At 41.2% G+C, this 19,201-nt stretch overlaps 1 protein-coding gene across 1 annotated transcript in view; it reads right to left on the bottom strand.

Moving 5' to 3' along the window:
* The window catches only part of LOC111602919 (peroxidasin), a 36,635-nt gene extending 18,132 nt beyond the window's left edge, over positions 1 to 18,503 (bottom strand). The window contains exon 1 of the mRNA XM_023320265.2: positions 18,089 to 18,503. Coding sequence (XP_023176033.2) covers positions 18,089 to 18,270 — 182 coding nt within the window. The 5' untranslated portion in view covers positions 18,271 to 18,503. The remainder of the gene's footprint in view (positions 1 to 18,088) is intronic.
* Between the last annotated feature and the right edge of the window lie 698 nt (positions 18,504 to 19,201).

Raw genomic sequence — 19,201 nt, 5'->3', positions numbered from 1 at the left:
TAAGTGAGGCAAAACCACAGCAACTAAATTAGTGAATTATGGTAAGGGTGTGGGTGGGCGGTGTAGAGAGGCAGATAATTAGAGGGGATGAGGTTCAAATACAATTAGGATACAATTAACAAGGTGTTTTCCAGCAAGATTAGTGAGATTTATTTAATTAACGCATTGAATGTTGTAAGTACAGCAGTATTAGAGAGAGAGAGAGAAAGAGTTGGACAGATGGAGAAAATGGGAAACAGTGAGAGAGAGAGCATGAAAGACAGGCAGAGAGACAGATATAGAGAGACCGACGTAACAGACAGATCGAGATAGAGCGCGTCACTAAATTCAACCACTTTCCAACACTACCACCAAGCTTCACACAGCAGCCACGCTCTAAGATGTATTTAATAGCATTATATACACATGTATAGAATATACCAACTGTTAACTGCCATCTTAGCTAAGGCGCTGACAGCACATCCCGCGCGACACGACTATTTAGATATAAAACTCAGTTTGCTTGGAAATCTAACGTTTTGGCTTACGAACAGCTGCAGTTAGTTTTATCATTAAAGCTGTATGTGCAACGGCTTTCATTATTTTCTTTATGCGCTTGCATATTTCTAGCAATCACAAACACACACACACACACATGCATGCACGAGTGTGCGCGCTTGTGTGTTGCATGCATTTATCTTTCGCTTTGCTGTGCCGCGAAGTATGCAACATAAAAACTGATAAATATGCGCTTTTTATTTGCCCAGGCTGCAGCACACAGCCTCTGCATGCCTCCCTATCCACTCCCTCTGGCATGCTCTTATCTGTACGATCGTTAGCTGGGCGTGGCATGTCGCCCCCAGCCGCCCACATAAGCCACGGCACATGTTTCTGTTGTTAAGGTGAATTTGCCATTGTTGTTGTTGTCGTTGGCTACGTTGCAGCCGCCATTGCTGTTGTCTCTGATTATGATTTGTCTGGCTTACACACAGCTCACCCACACACACACACGCATATACGCACATAGGCAGGCAGACAGACTAACACACACACACAGACTCATCGGCTTAGGCAGCCTCTTATGACGCGCCTTCTCTGTGTTACTTTTCCCCGGGCTGCCTTTATGGCAAATGTGACAATAAAAACAAGATTTAACTTTGGCTTGCTACACGACAAACAGCCCGGACAACCTACACACATGCACACACAGGCACCCACACACGCAGACATCGCACATTATTGTCATAACATGGCTTACAAACACTCAAATAACAAGCTGCAGCAACAACAACAGCAATAAAAGCAAATATATCAAGAAGAGTTTTGTGTGTGTGCAAGACTATAAGATACTCTGGCACACAATTAAAATACTTTTATAGAGTTATACGTCAATATTAAACCACGAAATTAATGAAAAGAAACTAATGGATGCGATCAGCGTTAAGTTGGCTGCGCTTGTTTAGAAATTGCCTTGTCCCAGTGTGACCATATTAAACTTAAAACAATGCCGCTACCCTCTTTTTAGACAAAAGTTCTTAGCAATATGCAGCCACATTGATAAACCAAATTTGAATCCAATTATGAAATTATGCTTAAAATCAGAGTCTAACATACCCTGCTTACATTTATGTACAGGAGGCAGTGACAGCCATAACAATAATAACCCAACAGCAAAGGCATTTTGCATCATGCCAACACAACCTGAGTCCTGTTGGTGGTTGCCCGGGTGATTGCTGGCCGACAGGCGATAGTCAAACGAAGACTCATGACAATTGCCAACTGCAGCTGCAGCTGCAGCTCATGTTGCATACTTGTGCAAGGGACAGGTGTGTGGGTGTGTGTGTGCAGTTGCAAGCAAGACACTTGGTAATGTAATTCCCATACCACGCCCCAGAGCTCAACTCTTATCTGCCCACAATGTATTTTATTTTTGTAAGCCAGCGTTTTATTATTATTAAACAAAAGCAACTGCCGCCCGCCTCTTGACGCTGCTTGACATTGTTTGCCTGTGCGAAAGTACAGACTGTCAGTCAGGCAGTCACTTTGTCACTCGGTTAGTTCTTAGCTTGACTGACAGAGCTTAGACAGAATTTCTCTCAGTGTGCAGCTGCTCGAATTCCAAACTAGTCCACAGTCGTTGGGCTTAGTTTTGAGCTGCAGAATGTATTCAATTTGATTTGCTTACTTAACTCACACAAACAAACACACACTCGCACACACTCGCATACACACCTATGTTAATGTAATTGTGTCCATTTTCCCATTTCCTGGCTACTTAGAGCACTTTGCGTAATTGCCTTTCGAGTTGCAGCATGCATAAAATTCTTTGTTGCCAACTATTTGGAATTGTACTCGTTTTGCTTAGCTTAATTTGTACAGCTCCAAAATCTATTTGTTTCTGAAAGCTATTGTATGCCACAATTGGGTTTACCTTGTTGTTAAATGCAAAAAAAAAATAAGGAAACAGAGCTGAATATTTGTCCAAAAACTGGTCAAAGGCAAATAAATTTATTTGGGCCAAGCATGGCCAAAACATTTTTATCAGCAATTTTGCCCAATGCACAAAGCATAACTAGGAAAAATGTCTGTTAATTCTGGTTTTCAATTTGTCATGCGGAATTAGATAAGTCAAACCAGGCACAAAGCTGTGTAACACCTAACACACTGTTAGGCAGAGAGAGAGGGAGAGACAGAGAGAGAGATGGAGAGTTAGAAATATATTCGAATGAATTCTAGTTGGAATTTGTGGCATGAATATTTGGTAAAACAATTGATATTTGAGTGAAACAGAATAGAATTTTAACTAAAATATATTTGCTATATAATGGTATATTGAGGTATCTAGAATTGGACAGTTTTATAACAGCTTAAAGGAAGAAAAGCTTTAACTGTTTTCTGTTTGCTATATATAGGTTATAGGTACTATATATTTATATAATATTATTTTCTTTATATTCATATATAAATAAGCTAGTGAAACTTCGATTCGTATTCATACCTGGCTCACACACAAGGCACGCACGAGCATTTACTAAGCTTCATTCGCACTGCTACATGCCAATTGCTACAACTGGAGCTACACATAGACTGACTTCTGCACTGCTCTGTACATTTGGGGCGAATCAGAAGCACCTCTTTTATGCATTCCAATTCTCGTCACACTTAGTGTTTGAACTCTTAAGCTTTTGAAATTCACAAAAATAAAAATATGAATATTTATAAACACTATAGAGTAATCAAACAGCAGATATTTCACTTGTCTTTGCTAACTAAATTAATAATAATATTTATCACATACATAATTAAATATTTACATTCAGTTCATTCAAACTTGCCTTCTTTCCGTGCCTCAAGCCTAATCTTAACTAAAAATTTAATGTTCACGCTGAGCGCTTTCAACTTGCATTTCCATTTAACGTTTTCTTTTTATATAAAAATAATATATGTATATATAAGGAAAATAAAAGAAATGCAATAAAAACGTTTTCCACAATGAGAGCTTGGCATAATATTCGCCTTTTATACGCATATTAAACAGTTTCCAATTGAATGGAGCGCCTGATTTCATATTATTTTTATATATATGTATATGTGTGTGTATGTGTGTGTGTAATGGTGTGCATGTGTATGTGTTTTCGCCACTTCAAATAAAATTGCAACCGGCTGCAACTCGAAACTCGAACGGCAAACGGCGCCATGTTCGACATATAAATCCTGCCATATAATTGAATTTCACACATTACACTGCGCTACACAGCAAAAAAAATGCAATGAAAATAGCCAAAAATGCGAGACGAAAGTTTAAATAAAATTTATTTCAACAAAAATACAAGCACACACACACAGACATTACACACCTGGCTACATTCGTGTGTGGCGTTTGCAAACGTGAAAATTATAACTGAAAATATAGCCTGGGATGCCCGTTGGTGGAGCATCGCTTAAACTATGGAGGAGTTGCCAAACAGTTGGCTCTGGCGAAAGCAGCTTAGTGTCCACAGAGACGCACACAGTGAAAGACACACGTGTGTGTGTGTGTGCGTGTGTGTTTTCAGCTGGGAGAGCTTTACACCTGTAGCAACGTCGATGGCAATCGCCGTGGTAGGACGAGGCGCAAAACATTAGCAGCTAAGAATACAGAAAAGTGCCGCTGAGCCGCCAGCGATAAGAGCAATGCAATGTACACATATTCTATATAGAGAAATAAACTGTATGACAAGGGAGGAGGGAGTGGGAGAGGCAGCGGGCGAGGTGGAGTGGGAGACACTTGAATATTTGTTGAACAGCGGCTGGTTTCCTGATGATGCTATTGATGCCCTCACAAAGGGAATTCAGATATAGTTATAAAATCTGTTAGGCATGTATTGTATATATTCTCTATATATGGTCTATCTCTCTCTGTCTGACTTTTTTTTTTTTTTTTTTTTTTTTTTTTTCGTTTTTATTTCTTTATTTTGTTGCAGCTTATTGTCTTAGACTCTATAGCGCATTTAGCTCTAAACCTTAACTAATGGGAGGGCAGATATGCCAATTATTCTGCACTTGTAGCTACTATCTTAATTAGTTCTAATATTGTCTAGAGGATGCAATCTCTTCAGTCTTCGCCTATTGTTGTTTATAGCCAGGTTGCTTGCGAGATGGTTAGGATGCGCTGCAAGTCTGTCCGCGTATCTTGAACTGTGTCGCCCAATGAGTTCAGCAACTGTGGGAATTGCTAAATCCCTATGTAAGACTGAGTTTCTTACAAACCAGCTGGCTCCAGTCCATCTGCGTAGTGCTTTATTCTGCAGGGTCTGAATTTTGTTCCTTGTAGTCTTCGCCGAGGAGCCCCATAGAGAGATACCATATACGAAGGTTGGGACAACTATTGCCTTGTAGATGGCGGCCTTGCTGCTGTAAGACAACTTGCTTGAAGCTCTCAGCATCCAGTCGAGGGTTTTTAGCTTGCTTTTGCATTTTGAGGTTACTTGACTTATGTGCGCTTTAAAAGTCAGCCTTCTGTCAAGAGTGATACCAAGGTACTTTACTTTTGAGGCTTTGGGAATAGTGGGCCCCAATGCAACGCTTGGGCAATCTCCTCTTCTAGTGGCGAAGGTAGTATGTACAGACTTTTGTGCATTAATGGTGATACACCACCGTTTTGCCCAGCGTCCGAAAGAGTCCAGATATTTTTGTAGTGAGTCTGAAGCTTCTTGCGCAGATACGTGACGTGATAAGATGGCGGTGTCATCTGCATAGGTCGCTATGAGTACTGCATCTGTACTTCCTATATTTGGCTCGGGAGTTGGCATATCTCCTGTGAATAAAGTATAAAGTGTTGGGCCTAGAACACTACCCTGTGGTACTCCAGCCATAATTGGTCTAGTCAAGGATACTGTTTGCCCCCTTGACACTTGGAAGGTTCTTCCAATAAGGTATGAGGATAGCAACGCGAAAAATGGGGCTGGAAGGGTGGTCCTCACTTTCTGCAGCAGTCCCAGGTGCCAAACTCGATCAAACGCCTGTTTGATGTCTAAAAAGACGGCAGAGCAGTACATCTTTTCTTCAAAGGCTCCAAGGATATGGTGCACAACTCTGTGAACCTGTTCCGGTGTTCCATGCTGTCTCCTGAAGCCAAACTGATGGTTTGGAATGGCCTCCTGGCGTCCCAGATGTGTCAGTACTCGTTCCAGAAATATTCTTTCGAATATTTTGGAGAGTACTGGCAACAGGCTAATTGGTCTGTACGACTCAATTTCTCCCACGGGTTTGCCAGGCTTAGGAATCATCACAATCACGGCGCGCTTCCAGCAGGCTGGAAAGTGCCGGATGCGGAGCATGGCGTTGTACACCATAGTTATGTAGTCTATGGTGGAGTCAGGCAGTGCTCTAAGGACTCTGCCGTTTATTAGATCATATCCAGGGGATTTTTTTGCCTTCACTCTTCTGATGTGTTCAAGAACCTCTTCTTTTGTACATCCAGTTATCTGGTCTTCAGCTGGGAGGGGCGAGAGAACGATGTCTTCTGTTGCTTCGATTTCTGAGGCCTCTGCGGTAATCACCGGCGTGAATTGGTCTTGAAGGTGGTTTGCAAAAGCCTCAGCTTGAGCTTCGTCTCCAATGTGCCAGGAACCAGAAATGCTCCGAATGGGATGACGTCGTATTGGCTGCCGTTTGAGCTTTCTTGTAAATTTCCATAATTGAAACTCTGCGTCAGTGGGCGATTCAGCTCGTACCAGCGCATCGCTGATACACCTCTTTTGAAGCAGGGCGAGAGCAGCTTTAAGATGCCTCGTGGCTTCGTTGTACATGGATTTGGCATCAGGCGTGCGTAATCTTAACCAGCGTCTCCTGGCCCATCTTTTGTGTATTAGTAGGTGTTGGGCCTCCAAGGTGAGGGGGATGTTGTACGGAGACTGTTGTCTTGTTTGGCAAGATGGTGGGGCGGCTTGGTGCGCAGCTTTGACTATTTCTTCCTGCAGTTTGTTTGCTGCGTAGTCCACGTCTTCAGGAGTGTTAAGTTCCATTTCTATGTGCAAAGAGTAATGGAGCTCGCGCCTAAAGACTCCTAAATCTGATCCTGCTGGCAGTAGTTGTTTCCTAATGGGCAAGGGCTGTGGCTGCGCGTGGATTGTGACTATTAGTGGCAGGTGGTCAGAGGATAGGTCCAAGGATTCTTCAATGGTCAATTGCCGGTCACAGATGCCTTTGTAGACAGCGAAGTCGATTGCCGAGGGCCTGTGTCCATTAATTGGGTAACGGGTGGGGGCTCCAGTCGCCAATATGCTGAATTGTAAGTTTTGAATCGCCTCAAATATGACTTCTCCGCGACGATTCGCACTATTGCTTCCCCAAAATGGGTGCCATCCATTCCAGTCGCCGCCGATGAGGGTCTTATTCAACCTTTGGCCTAGAACCTGTTCCATGTGATGATCACACAGACCAGTGTTTGGCGGAAGATAAATTGACGCAACTTCGATCGCTCCAATAGACGTAGGCAGGGTGATGGCTGAGACCTGCATTGTTGCGTTGCAAATTGGCAGTAAAGGTGTATGCGGTATTGTTGCTCGTATGAGGATTGAGGATCCACCAAAGCAGTTTGCTCCTTCACCATGAGCCTGATAGTGTTCGTATCCGAAAATTTGTGTAGTGGGGCACTCATGAGTTTCTGTTATTAACATTATATCTATGTTTTCTTGTGAGAGAAACGCAGCCAGTTCCTGAGTCTTGTTTCTCAGGCCATTGGCGTTCCAGATACCCACACGTAAAGCCATTATTTGTAGGCAAGCTTGGTTATGATGGCCATTAAACTGTTTAGCATGGTTGCTTGTTGGGATTGTACTTCTCGCATCGCTTTGAGCTCGGCATTAATTGCGTCAAACTGACGTTGTTGTTGCTGAAGCATTTCAGTGAACAAAGTGTCACTTGTGGTATTCTTATTTGACGGTCCACCTCTAGCGGCCTGTGCGTAAGAAACACCACTAATAGGCGTTGCAAAGCTCGTGGCTTGGGTAATGCTCCGGGGCCTTGTAATTTCGGAAGCAGTACTCGGACCCGTAGACGGTGTTTGTGTGGGACTCCTTTTTTGTGCTGGGGATTGCAATTTGCGCAACCGCTTGTATACTTGGCAGCCCTTATAGTTGGCTGGGTGCTGTAACTCACAGTGCACACAAGTTGGTGCCTGGTCCTTTTCGCGGGTGCAGTCTTTGGATGCGTGTTTCCCGGCGCAACGCACACATCTGGGAGCTTTGTGGCAGTAGCGTTGTGTGTGTCCAAATTCTTGACAGCGATGGCATTGTGTCAGGTCGTTGTATCTTCTTGGCAGTTCCACTGTGCAGCGTTGCCTGCAGACAACTCGAATGTCCAAAATTTCTTTGTTGTTGGGGGCCTGAGCCACGTCAACAAAAAATATATTTAGCGGTGTTTTGTCCATACGGCTCAGTGGGTTGTGCACATTTGTAATTGTGTGGCCTTTGGTTTCCAATTCCTTTTTAATTAGTGTTGTATCAGTGCTGGAGTGAAGCCCTTTGAACACGACTCTATATGGTTTGTCCTCCTTAAGCTGGTAGCAGTGGAACTCCAATTCCAGCTTAGTAAAGTGGTCTATAACTCTGCGATAGTCCTCACTGCATTGGGTTAATACACCTATGTTATTCTTCTTTGGCTTAATTACGTATGATTTAGCATCAATTACTTTATCTATTATCTGTTGAAGTAGGGCCACAGACTTGATGTTTGGACACCATATGGGGGGCGGACGAGGTTTCGGAGTAGTTTGCTGGTCGGTCAATACTGGGGCTTCTGGAGCTACAGGTGATTCGCTGTAGTCTTCATCTTCTTCTACGAGCAGTGAAAATCGATTTTCTGATATTAATGCTGCATTGCTGGTGCTTGGTTCGTCGAAGATGAGCCTTTTCTTGATGGTTTTTGGTGAATTTGGCTGTTTACGTTTCGTGTTTTTGTTGTTAGTGATGCCTTGCACGGAGGCGATATCTATTTTTGAGTTTATTGGCATGATGGAGGCTTGCCTATTTGCCATCACAACGTTAAGCTGGGCTTGCATTTCTGCATTTACCTTTACAGCTGTAGCGAGGTTATTGACATTAGATGTCATCGCGGATTGTGCTTTTGAGTGCAGGCGCACTCGCGCCAAGCGACGAAATTTCGTAAATTGCAATTAAAGCAATTGAGTTACGCGGAAGCAAGCGATAAGAAAACGCTGCGTGTGCGGTTTTTGTTGCTGTTGCGTTGAAGAATGCACCGCAAAGTTCTATTTTTAGAACTCTGCAGCAGTAGAGCTTAAGCGAAGGCTGTTCGAATTCACGTCTTTACAGGTCGAACGACTGATCGCGATTGTCTCTGTCTGACTGTCTATATGTAATTTGTCAGCCTGTCAAACTATTTATCTGTTGGTCTATTTGGCGCTCTTTGTGCCTATCTGTGTAGGTGGAGACTACTTATCAATATGTTTGGCTGTCTATCATGCTGTCTGTCTGTCTGTCTCTTTCTAGCTCCGTATCTTCCTCTCTCTTGCTCCCTCTGGATCTCTCTCTAGCAGTCTTCAACTCTCTCTATCTCTCTCTCTCTCTTTCTATATCCCGCTTTATCTGTGTCTCTGCCTTTCTCTCTCTCTTCCTGTTACTATTACTCTCTAACTCTTTCTCTCTCTCTCTCTCTCTCTCTCTCTCTCTTTCTCCCTCTCTCTCTCTTTCTCCCTCTCTCTCTCACTCTCTGAATGGCTCTCTATCTTTCTCAGTCTTTAACTCTCTATGTCTCATTCTTTTTCCCTCCCTCCCAATCTCTTCTTCCTCTTTCGCCCTACCCATCTCTCTTGTAAGAAGGAGCTTCTGAATACCTTGACTAACAATGAGAACACCTCACTCTGAGCTGCAACTATGCTATATCATATATAAAATATTTAATGCATATATACGTATCATATAAAGCCCTTGGGAACAGTAGGTCACAAATGAAGTTAGATCTCCACACAGCTCTCTCATGTTTCTCATCTATCTGCAAGGGCATTCAATTTTCGACAGTCCTAAATTTGGCTTGCGTTCCTTCTGCTTCTTATTAAGTATGCTGTCAGGTTTTCAGCTGCCAAACTGAAGCTTCCGCAAAAGGCAAAAAAAAGCAAAGAAGAAGAAGAAGAAACTGGAAGCAGAACTATGCAACGCAAGTTTCGATGCTTCCAAGTGAATTTTTGGCTGGCAAAGCACGTGGCGTAACTTTGCAGTGCTCGGCCAGCGCCAGGTCTGCCGCTGCCTTGGCTGCTTCCCAGCTACTGTTGCGTGTCGAGCCCAAGACTCAAGACCCATAGCCGGAACGCCGCAAACCTCAACCCTAATCTCAAAATTGAAGGCATTTCGCTGTTTTTCTTTTTGTGTGGCTTGCAGAAATTTTCCTCTATAATTTCTGCTGTGGTGCATTTAACGCACAGGCTGGCAGCTTAGGAAGGAAATGCCATGTCGCCGCTAAAACTGGGTTAGCTTATATATAATGGGAACATTAACGACAACGTTTTCCTTCCGCCTGCCAGCCAAATAGAATTGCTGCCCGTGGGCGGGGCGGCGGCGGCGTTGGCTCTGCCTACTTTACGCTTCGTCGCTTATTGGACATAATTACAGAAAATAACAATTTACGCTGGTTAAACGGGTGCGAGTGGGGGCGGGGGTGCATGCTGCAACAGTGACCACTTGTGCGTAGCCGCAGCGACAACACACAGATAAGTGCAACAGTGCAACACAGTGCCTGCCACAGCTGCCCCGGACGACGACGACGCCGAGGACGATGTGGAAGCCAGCCAGGACGACATATCAATTCCGTGTGAGCGAACAGGAATTTCTTGTTGATGTTGGATTGTAGTTGGCCCTTTACAGTTATTGTTGTTGCTGATGAAGTTGCTGCTGCTGCGGCTGCTGTCGCTGTTGTTGTTGTTGCGGTGGTCATGGTCAGTGGGAAAAGGCGCCTCGTTTATCGTTTACACTTCGACGAAGCTGCTGGGCATATTCTAACAGTAAAAGCGTTTGCAAGTATGTGTGTGTGTGCACTTCAAGCTGTTGCTTGTGTGTGTGTGTGTGTGTGAACTTATGTGTCCATTGTTTTATATTGTTAGTTAAAGCCTTTAAATTCATCTAATAAGCATTTCGTTTTAATGCAGCTCCCAGAGCAAACTCTGAGTGCAAAGATATTATACTAACTGCAAGGGACATTTATAGAGAAGTCTTATTAGAATTGTTATGAGTTTTCGTATATTAAATGTTAATGTAAAGCTGGCCAGAATTTTTAATATTTTTAGATTGCATTCTCTAGACCATGGTGAATTTTCTCACATTATTCTATAATTCATACAAAATATATAAGCCTATATATCAACTCAAATTGATCAGTTATTAACCAGTAACTCCATTTATTGTGCAACAAATTTCGCTTGATGTCGTAAAAAACAGATGCAAATATAAATTAAAAATAAAAAAAATTTTATAATTAAAAAAAAATTTAGATATTAAATATTATATTTAAGAATTAGAATTGTGATATAAAATATTTTATTATACACACTAAGCCTAATAATCCAAAAGATTTTCGTTTAAAAATATTTAAAAATAAATAAATTGATTTATTTATTTTTTAATTAAAGTTAAATATTTATAATTTTTTTTCTATATTTATAATTTTATTTATATAATTTATTTTATATTTTTTATTTATTATATGATTTATATTTTTAATATAATTTTTAGCTTTGCTAATAGATTTATCGATAAGCTATCGTCATCGATAGCTGCATAAAAAATGTAAGTCTTATAACATCTTCAATTCACATTCCGCTCTAACATCCACTTGCACAATTTAATTCTTTCTAAAATCAATAACTTTTACAATTTTTCATTTCCCATTTCTCTCTATAAAATTCAAGCAGCTATACTTAATCTTAGTCACTTTGCTAACCGCATTATCATTTTCTCTGTTTGTCCAACGATCCACCGCGTCTGCCCTCTCTGTCTCTTCCTCGCGCTTAGTTGCATCAAAATAAAATTCTCATTAATAATATGACGTATACGCCATGTGCTTGAGTGTGCAGCTCAAGCAAAAATCTATTGAAGCAGCTGCCCGCTGCCAATTGTCATACCAAGCAGCTGTCCACTCGAACTGTGACTTCTACTAGACGTTGTCCCATGCCGCTGGCCACGCCTCCTGTCAGCTGCCAGAGCGCTCTACATTAACATTATTATGCGTCTGTCTATCACATTTCCAAATGGAATGCTAGTCGTCTACGTGGCGCACCACTTTGGCTTAGTTACTTAGTTTGCCGCCTGGCCGAGCAGAGCAGTTCTATATTTTTTTCTTCATGTACTCAGTTTGCTGAGTGCTTAGTGGGGTTGATTAGTTCTGTGAGATGAGCTGAGAGAGTTAAATGTAACTTCTCTGTGCTTATCGCAATTATGAGCTACAACAGTCGTGGATGCCCATCTGTGAGCTCTGTTTTCCAGCTGCTCTGTGTCTCTAATTCCCTTATCAGTTCACAACTCTTTTCATTCCACTCTCAATTCTTCAAATACTCTGAGCAGCGTGTGCTGCAGTCGCTTATACCCGTTTCTGAGTCTCTTAAGAACTATTTTCAGCTCTCTCTTTCTCAGAACTTCTTTAACCAAAGCAGCTCATACTTTGGCCAATTTCGACTTCTTGTATAATATTTACAGCTCATGTCTGAGTCGTGCATACCCCACTGCACCCGCTTGCCTCATTTTATGTTGAGCTCTTCACAGGCTTTGCTTTCCAGCTGCTGTTGACTTTACCTGTGCCCGTGATGGCATCTCCAGCAATGCGCCAACTACAATTGCCGCACATTTGCTTTGGCTACAAACGTTTTGCCTCTCTACCCTTTCTTTCTCTCTCTCTCTCGCTCCCCCACTCTTTCTAGCCTGCTTGCTATAGCATACTTATGGGCTGCTTGTTCTTTATGCTTGACCAGTTGCTGCTGCAGCTCGCTGGCTGGCAGTAGCTGCGTCACATGCCGATTGCTCCACTTTGACATGTTCGGGCTGCTGCTATCAGACTGCACCACCCCCACCCTTGCAGTCTCCACTCAACCACGGACTGCTACAAAAATAACTTTGCTTATAAATTGTGGCATGTGTTTGTGAGTTGCTGCTGTTGTTGCCCCTTTGCTATCGCAGCGACTACTTTGCATGCTGTGCTCCTCAGCGCACTAACGAGCATGCGAAATGACAAAGCTTGAGGGCGTGGCAACGGTTGGCTGCTTGGGTGGCGCTGTGCCTGCTGAAGTGATGCAAATGCCACTTTGTTGCAGCATTAAAGCGTCGCAGCAAACAAGCAAAAAAAAGCGAAAATTTTAAATGTAAATTGCCAGGCGAAAAACGCGTACTTAAGATAAAGACAAAGGCTTCTTACTCGGTGCCTATCTCCCACTCTGTGCACGCCCACCCTCCCGCTTCCCCCACTCTGCTGCAGGCGAAATCAATAGCAGATTTTTCTATGTCAAAGTGACAGGCAGCCGCCGCCCACGCGCGCTCTGCCTCGTGCCTTTTTTTGGGTGTGAATTAAACATGCATGCGAAGTGATTGGCAATAAGCTGCATGTGGCAGGCAGCTGGGAACTTGCCACCAGCATGGAGTATGTGGCTTGCTTTATGCCTCACTTTAATACATTTCAGATCTGTCGATTCATTTGCATAATTACAAATCATATTACAAATTGTCTGGCAGCTTGTGCACTGTTCGAACTTCGAAGTGGTCAACCACGACACATACACAAAGACTCCCCCCCCCCACACACACACACATATATTCATACATATATTTTATTTCATTTTTATGCAAATCAAAAAAGGTCGAACAATTGAAAAGTCAAACCAAGCGCAAAGAGCAAGTGCATAGGAGAGAGAGCGAGAGCCAATGACAGAATGATATATTGAGAGAGTGAGAGAGAGAGGGAGAGATCTGCACAGCATATAATAAATCATACATCATATATAACATATATGTTATATATCATACAAATGAAGTATGTAAAGTCGCAGCTGAAATGCTCTCTATGAAATTTAAGCGAAAGTTGAGAAAATGTATTGAATCTGTGATATAAGTGAATAGAATATATTATCTTAAATTTATTATAATATTATTATGAAATATAATATTAACAGGCTTTTTACGCTTTTAATCAACACTTTAAACCAACTGCCAGGAATGAGATTTCTTTGTTAAAACTTTAAGAGATAATTCAGTCTAAGCTTAGGCAAATAATTTTTTGGGATAGAAACGATATGATGTTCTTCTTCTTGGAATAATAATATTATATAATTAATATATTCTGTATCAGGAACATCAACTAGCTTTGCTGACACAATCATCTCTCTGTTCTTCTATATGTCTTTGTTCTATCTGTCATTCTGCCCAAAACAAAAGCTAGCGACTTGAATGCCAAATTACATAAGCACTACAAACTTGATCATTTTTATTCGATAATCGATAAGAATCGATAAATCGACTTACATTTTTAAGCATATTTTGAAGACCATTTAAGCCAGTGACAAGAAATTTGGATTGAAGATGACGAACGTGAAGATACAGATTATTATAAATATAAAAAAAATAAAAATAAATAATAAATAATACAAATTTAAAGATACAAAAAAATAAACAAGAATATAAATAAATATTTAATTAAATAAATAAGAAAATAAATATATATACAAAAATAAAGATATTTATGCTGAAGAGCTAGTTTAGCTGTGTTCAGTTTCGGTATCAGTTCTGCCTCACTAGATTGTAATGACTTAAATATTTATAAAAAATTATGACTATTTATAGTTCTGTTTAAGTATACACTTCCCAACTATAGTTATTCATTCAGATAAGGACTGCAAGTTTAAGACCATTTCTGTTTCTGCTTCGCCTCCCGCATCCCACCTCTCCTAGGCTATGCACTGCATGACACAACCTGCTATGAGCTGCTATTTTCTCTTAAAGCAGCTTTAATATTTCACTCAATTTCAAGTGATCTCAGCAGCCCTTTCAGTTGACAGCTTACACGCTGTCAGCAGATCTTAACTGTCAACCTAACCTCATTTTCACCATGCCCAAAGGCCATTTTATGCAGCATTCAAAGTAAGCCTTTATGCCGCATTTGTTGTCAACACCTGACTATGAACTGTAAAGCGAATAGAGAACTCGTTTCGCTTTTTTGGAAGCAATATTTGCACGGGCAAATAAACAGCAAATGTAAATGGGAAAACTGCAACAGGAACAGCAGCGACAACAGCAGCAGCAGCAGCAGCAGCAAAGCGAAAAAAAACTGTGAACTGTGGCAGGCAAAAAGGAAATTTATGCATATTTAATAATAACATACAATATTTTGTGTAGCCAGCCAGATGGACAGACAGCCAGACAGCCAGACAGCCAGCGAGGCAGGATGTGTGTGGTGGAGCGGCAGGCAACAAGGATGAACAAGGCATTTCTCACGCATATATGCTTCATAATATGCAGCACGAAGTATGAAGGAAATGAGCAGCACAACAACATTTTTGCCAGCAAAATAGTTTAGGAACATCAGTGCTGGGGGCTGGGGGCTGGGGGCTGGGGGTGTGGCATGCGACTGCATTGTCCAAGCACTAATCAAACTTTTTAATATGCCGAGCATGCAACGTGTGGCGACTTTTGTTATGATAGAAACAGCATGAGATAAGTCTGCCACATGCAGTATCGCACTCTCTGTGCATCTCTTTCTATATATATATATAGTTTATTCAAGTACAGATATCATATGTGTGCATCAGCTGCGTTTTATGTGGCAGCCATGCAAAGGCTCAGCAGGACCTCTCAGCATAATGAAGGAGCAGCTGCCCGCCAGCTTAGCCTAGGCTAAACAGCACTTAAACTGCAAGTATATATATATATATACATATATGTATATTATATAATATGTATATATAGCTCGAGTTAAATGCATCAGCTCGAAATGAAATCAAGTGCATTTATTTAGCTAGTAAAAGTCTAAAAAAAAACTAGAAATGCCTTGGCGCAGCAGCTCTGGGTGTGTGGGCGTGGAAGATGAATGATGCCGATGCGGCGGCGTATGTGGCATGCATACACAGTCCACACACACAGAGCACACTGTGCCTCCATTTAGTTGCAAGTTTAGCAAAAAGTCAAAATGTTTGCGCTTTTGTACTCGCATCAACATTTCAACTGCAACTGTGTGCGTGGGTGTTGTGGCAAGGCAACATTGATGAATGCACACACAGCTTGAAAAGAAATACCCTTGGCATCAGGCATAGGCCTTAAGCCAACACAAAAAATTCAATTCTTTAAAATTGCAATTTTCACTCGAACAAACGCGCAGCTCTGCGTTAAGTGAAAAACTTACAGCATTTTCTCGGAAAACTCTTTCGTAGCTTCCTCTAACAGCTCAATGCTGTTAATTCTACCTGCAATTGTCATCATTCGTCACTTTTCCATTTACATTTCGCATTGCATTACTCGCACTCTCACATCTGATTTGACAACTCTCTCTCTCTATCTCTCTCTCTCACTCGCCCTTTCTCTTTTCCTCTGCTCACTGTTTTGCTCTCATGTTTATTCATCTTTTCATCACAGCTGAAGATTTAAAAAAGAAACGACAACAAGAAAATGTAAACAATTTGATGCCATTAACTAAATTAAGGCAAACACATGCGAGTGCTGCAGAAGGAAGCTTGAGCACTGCTCGACTAGAATATACCTCGCAAAATTTTAAATACTAGAAAATATTCTTTTAGAATTTTGCTTTGCTTTAGGCCTGAGAGTGAATACGTGTATACATACTTTTTTGATGTATATATATATATATATATATATATCATATATGTACTGAAATAAATGAGATATATATACGAGGGTCGTAAGTTAAATTTCTAGCACAAACATAAGTGAATACAGATTTATAGAAAACTAAAAAATTAAGTTATTAAAATTAATATTTTCTAAGTATATAATTTATTTCTTATATTTATGGATATATTTCATAATCCACTCTATATAGTCTTACTTTTACAGGGTATATATATAAATACAATGTGAAGCAAGCTTAAAAGCTCACGCGTGCTTTCAAAGCACATTTTTTCATACTAAAGCTTCTACTCTACTAAATATAGCTAAAAGTTAATTACTAATTTGCTATTAGCTTCTGCATATACCCGCTTTTGGCTCTCACGATTGCGCACACAATTGCATGTGTCCGGCCTGGTGGGCGGCGAGAATTGCATTTTAGTTAAATATTATTTTATTTCATGCTGCTGGCAGAGCTTTTTCAAAACATGTGTTAAGATAGACAGAGACAGAGAGAGAGAGAGAGAGCGAGAGAGAGAGAGAGATGCAAACATGACAGCAACAAATTGCGGGGGCGGAGGCGTTCGCAAATTGTGTTCATGTGGCACATTTAGCTGAAACAAAAACAACTTTAACACAAATGAAACAAATTAATTAAAACTGCCACAAAATCAGTTTCCAAATGGCACAAGAATAGAAACTATAAATTTGCTGGATTTGTTGCAATTGTTGCAGCTTTTGTTGTTGTTCAAGTTGAATTATTTATGCCTTAACTTATCGAAAATTAAGATTGATTGAGTCATAAAAGTTTGTTGTATTTTTTAATATTTTTTTTCATGCAATGATTGTTCATCTGTCTCCTGTCTCCAGTCTCTATCTTCTGTCTCTGTCTTTGCCTCTGAGAGACTCAATATATATCTATATAGCTTATTTATTTATTTATTTTTATTATTATTACTTTTTAAAATATAGATATATATATATATATATAGTGATCTATTTATGTTTCTATATACAAAAAATTCATGAATTTCTTATCATAAATTAGTTCAGTTTCTCAAAAGATTTTCATAAATTCCTAGATTACAGCTCTGCTGCTAAAAGTATCTGAAGACATTTATATATTATATCTATATATAAAGGCATTTAAATATAGATCTAAAGTTTACAAATGCATGCCACGCCCCCATATATTTCAAGCTGTTGCCCAAAAAATCGTGCACTCATTGAATTCTCTTTGGAATACAGAAATCCTACTCTGAACTGTTTTTTGATGTTGCCTCCCAGTGGAGAGCGGATGGCTGGTGGTTGGGTGGTTGAGTGGTGCAGTCAGCCTATCGCATAAATATGCATATGTTTCACAAACATTTGCCAAGTTGCATGCAACGACCCACAGCTGAAACTTGAGTGGAAATTCATGGGGAAAAGTGCTGACATTTGGAAATATATAAACGCAGCGTCAGCTCAGATATATATATATATGTATATATCTATATATATATAGGGACTTATGCATGCATACGAAATCGCGTCGCATACTGATAAACATACAAAAAGAAAACAAGTCGCGGCGCTAGTTAGACAGCGTTTAATTGAGTCAACAGGCAAGAGTGGGGCTTGGAGGATGCGCCAAGGCAGCATCCACGGACGACTTCATCTGCAGCTCGTGGCACATTAAAAACTAATTTATGGATTTGTGAAAAGCCAAAAACTTGACGATGATTTATGCATGTAAACCAAACCAAGCATAGCCAAAGCTAGAACTCTGCCCCCACCCCCCAAACGTTCCCCACTCTACTTACAGCACTTGAGTATCCAGCGGCAGTTGGGGCAGCACTTTGAGTCGTGCGCGTATGCAGCGCACGGTGCGAGCGAGGCAAGTGCAGCCAGTGGGGCAGGGCACCCACTGTCCGCTGCTCAGATTGACAAAGCTGGCCAGGCACAGGGCCAGGCCGAGCATGGCCAGTGGCCAGATCCCGTGCATCTTTTTTGTGGGCGACAGTAAAACACGCGTCAAACGACCCGCGCTGCTACGCGCGTCCAACGAAACTGATTAAGTGGCACAGCGGATGTGGCACTAGTTGCAAGATAGTCAACGCGCTTCCAAAAAACACCAGCTTATCACTAGCCTCAGTTTAGTTCGTTTATCTTTAGTTTATCCACTTGAATTTGGTTGTTTTCGAGTCAAACTAAAAATTTCGAAATTACTCAATTTCGCTTGCAACGCGCCTTTTGCAACTGCACGCGCCAAATGCCGACGAGCATCTGAATATGGCAAAAAGTGGGCACGACTCGCCCGTAAGCCGAAACCGTAAAACGAACCGAAGCGACGACTGCGGCCGACGACAGCAGCTGCCCGATTGCACGGCCGGATGCAGCGTGTGATAACATTTTTCCTCAAGAACTCATGATTTTGCTCATGTGACTCCTTGCTATGTATAGGTGTGTGTGCGTGTGTGTGGGTGGGTTTGTTTGTATTTGAAGCTAATATGTAACTAAAGATGTTTAACTAAAACTTAGAGCATAGTCAAGGCCAAGCCAACAAGTGCTGCGAGGAGATTAGCTAAAAGAAAAGGAAGCCACTCGATGTGCTATCAATCTGCACACACAAAATACCAAACCACAACAGCAGCAACAACAACAGCAAATAGTTAACTAACAATAGCTGCTGTGCTAGCAGCTACCCTGTAAGGCAAATGCCTAGCCAAGAAAATGAAACAATTTGCATAATACTTCTATTATTTGCTGCTTGCTACTTAAGTTAAGCCACATGAAACTAATATCAAAGTGTGGACTAGAAAATACCCTGTAAAGGGCATGCACAACTAGCTGTTATCCTGTTAGTTGTCTAGTGTAGATAGCGTAGCTAAGAGATTTCTGCAATTTGCTGCCTAAATTAAACTTATTAAACGAAA

This window comes from Drosophila hydei, unplaced genomic scaffold, assembly GCF_003285905.1.
Source record: "Drosophila hydei strain 15085-1641.00,03,60 unplaced genomic scaffold, DhydRS2 tig00008128-arrow-arrow-pilon, whole genome shotgun sequence".
In the NCBI taxonomy this organism is placed as follows: domain Eukaryota; kingdom Metazoa; phylum Arthropoda; class Insecta; order Diptera; family Drosophilidae; genus Drosophila; species Drosophila hydei.
Note: the sequence above shows the minus strand (reverse complement) of the source record. Positions and strands in the feature narration are given on the sequence as shown.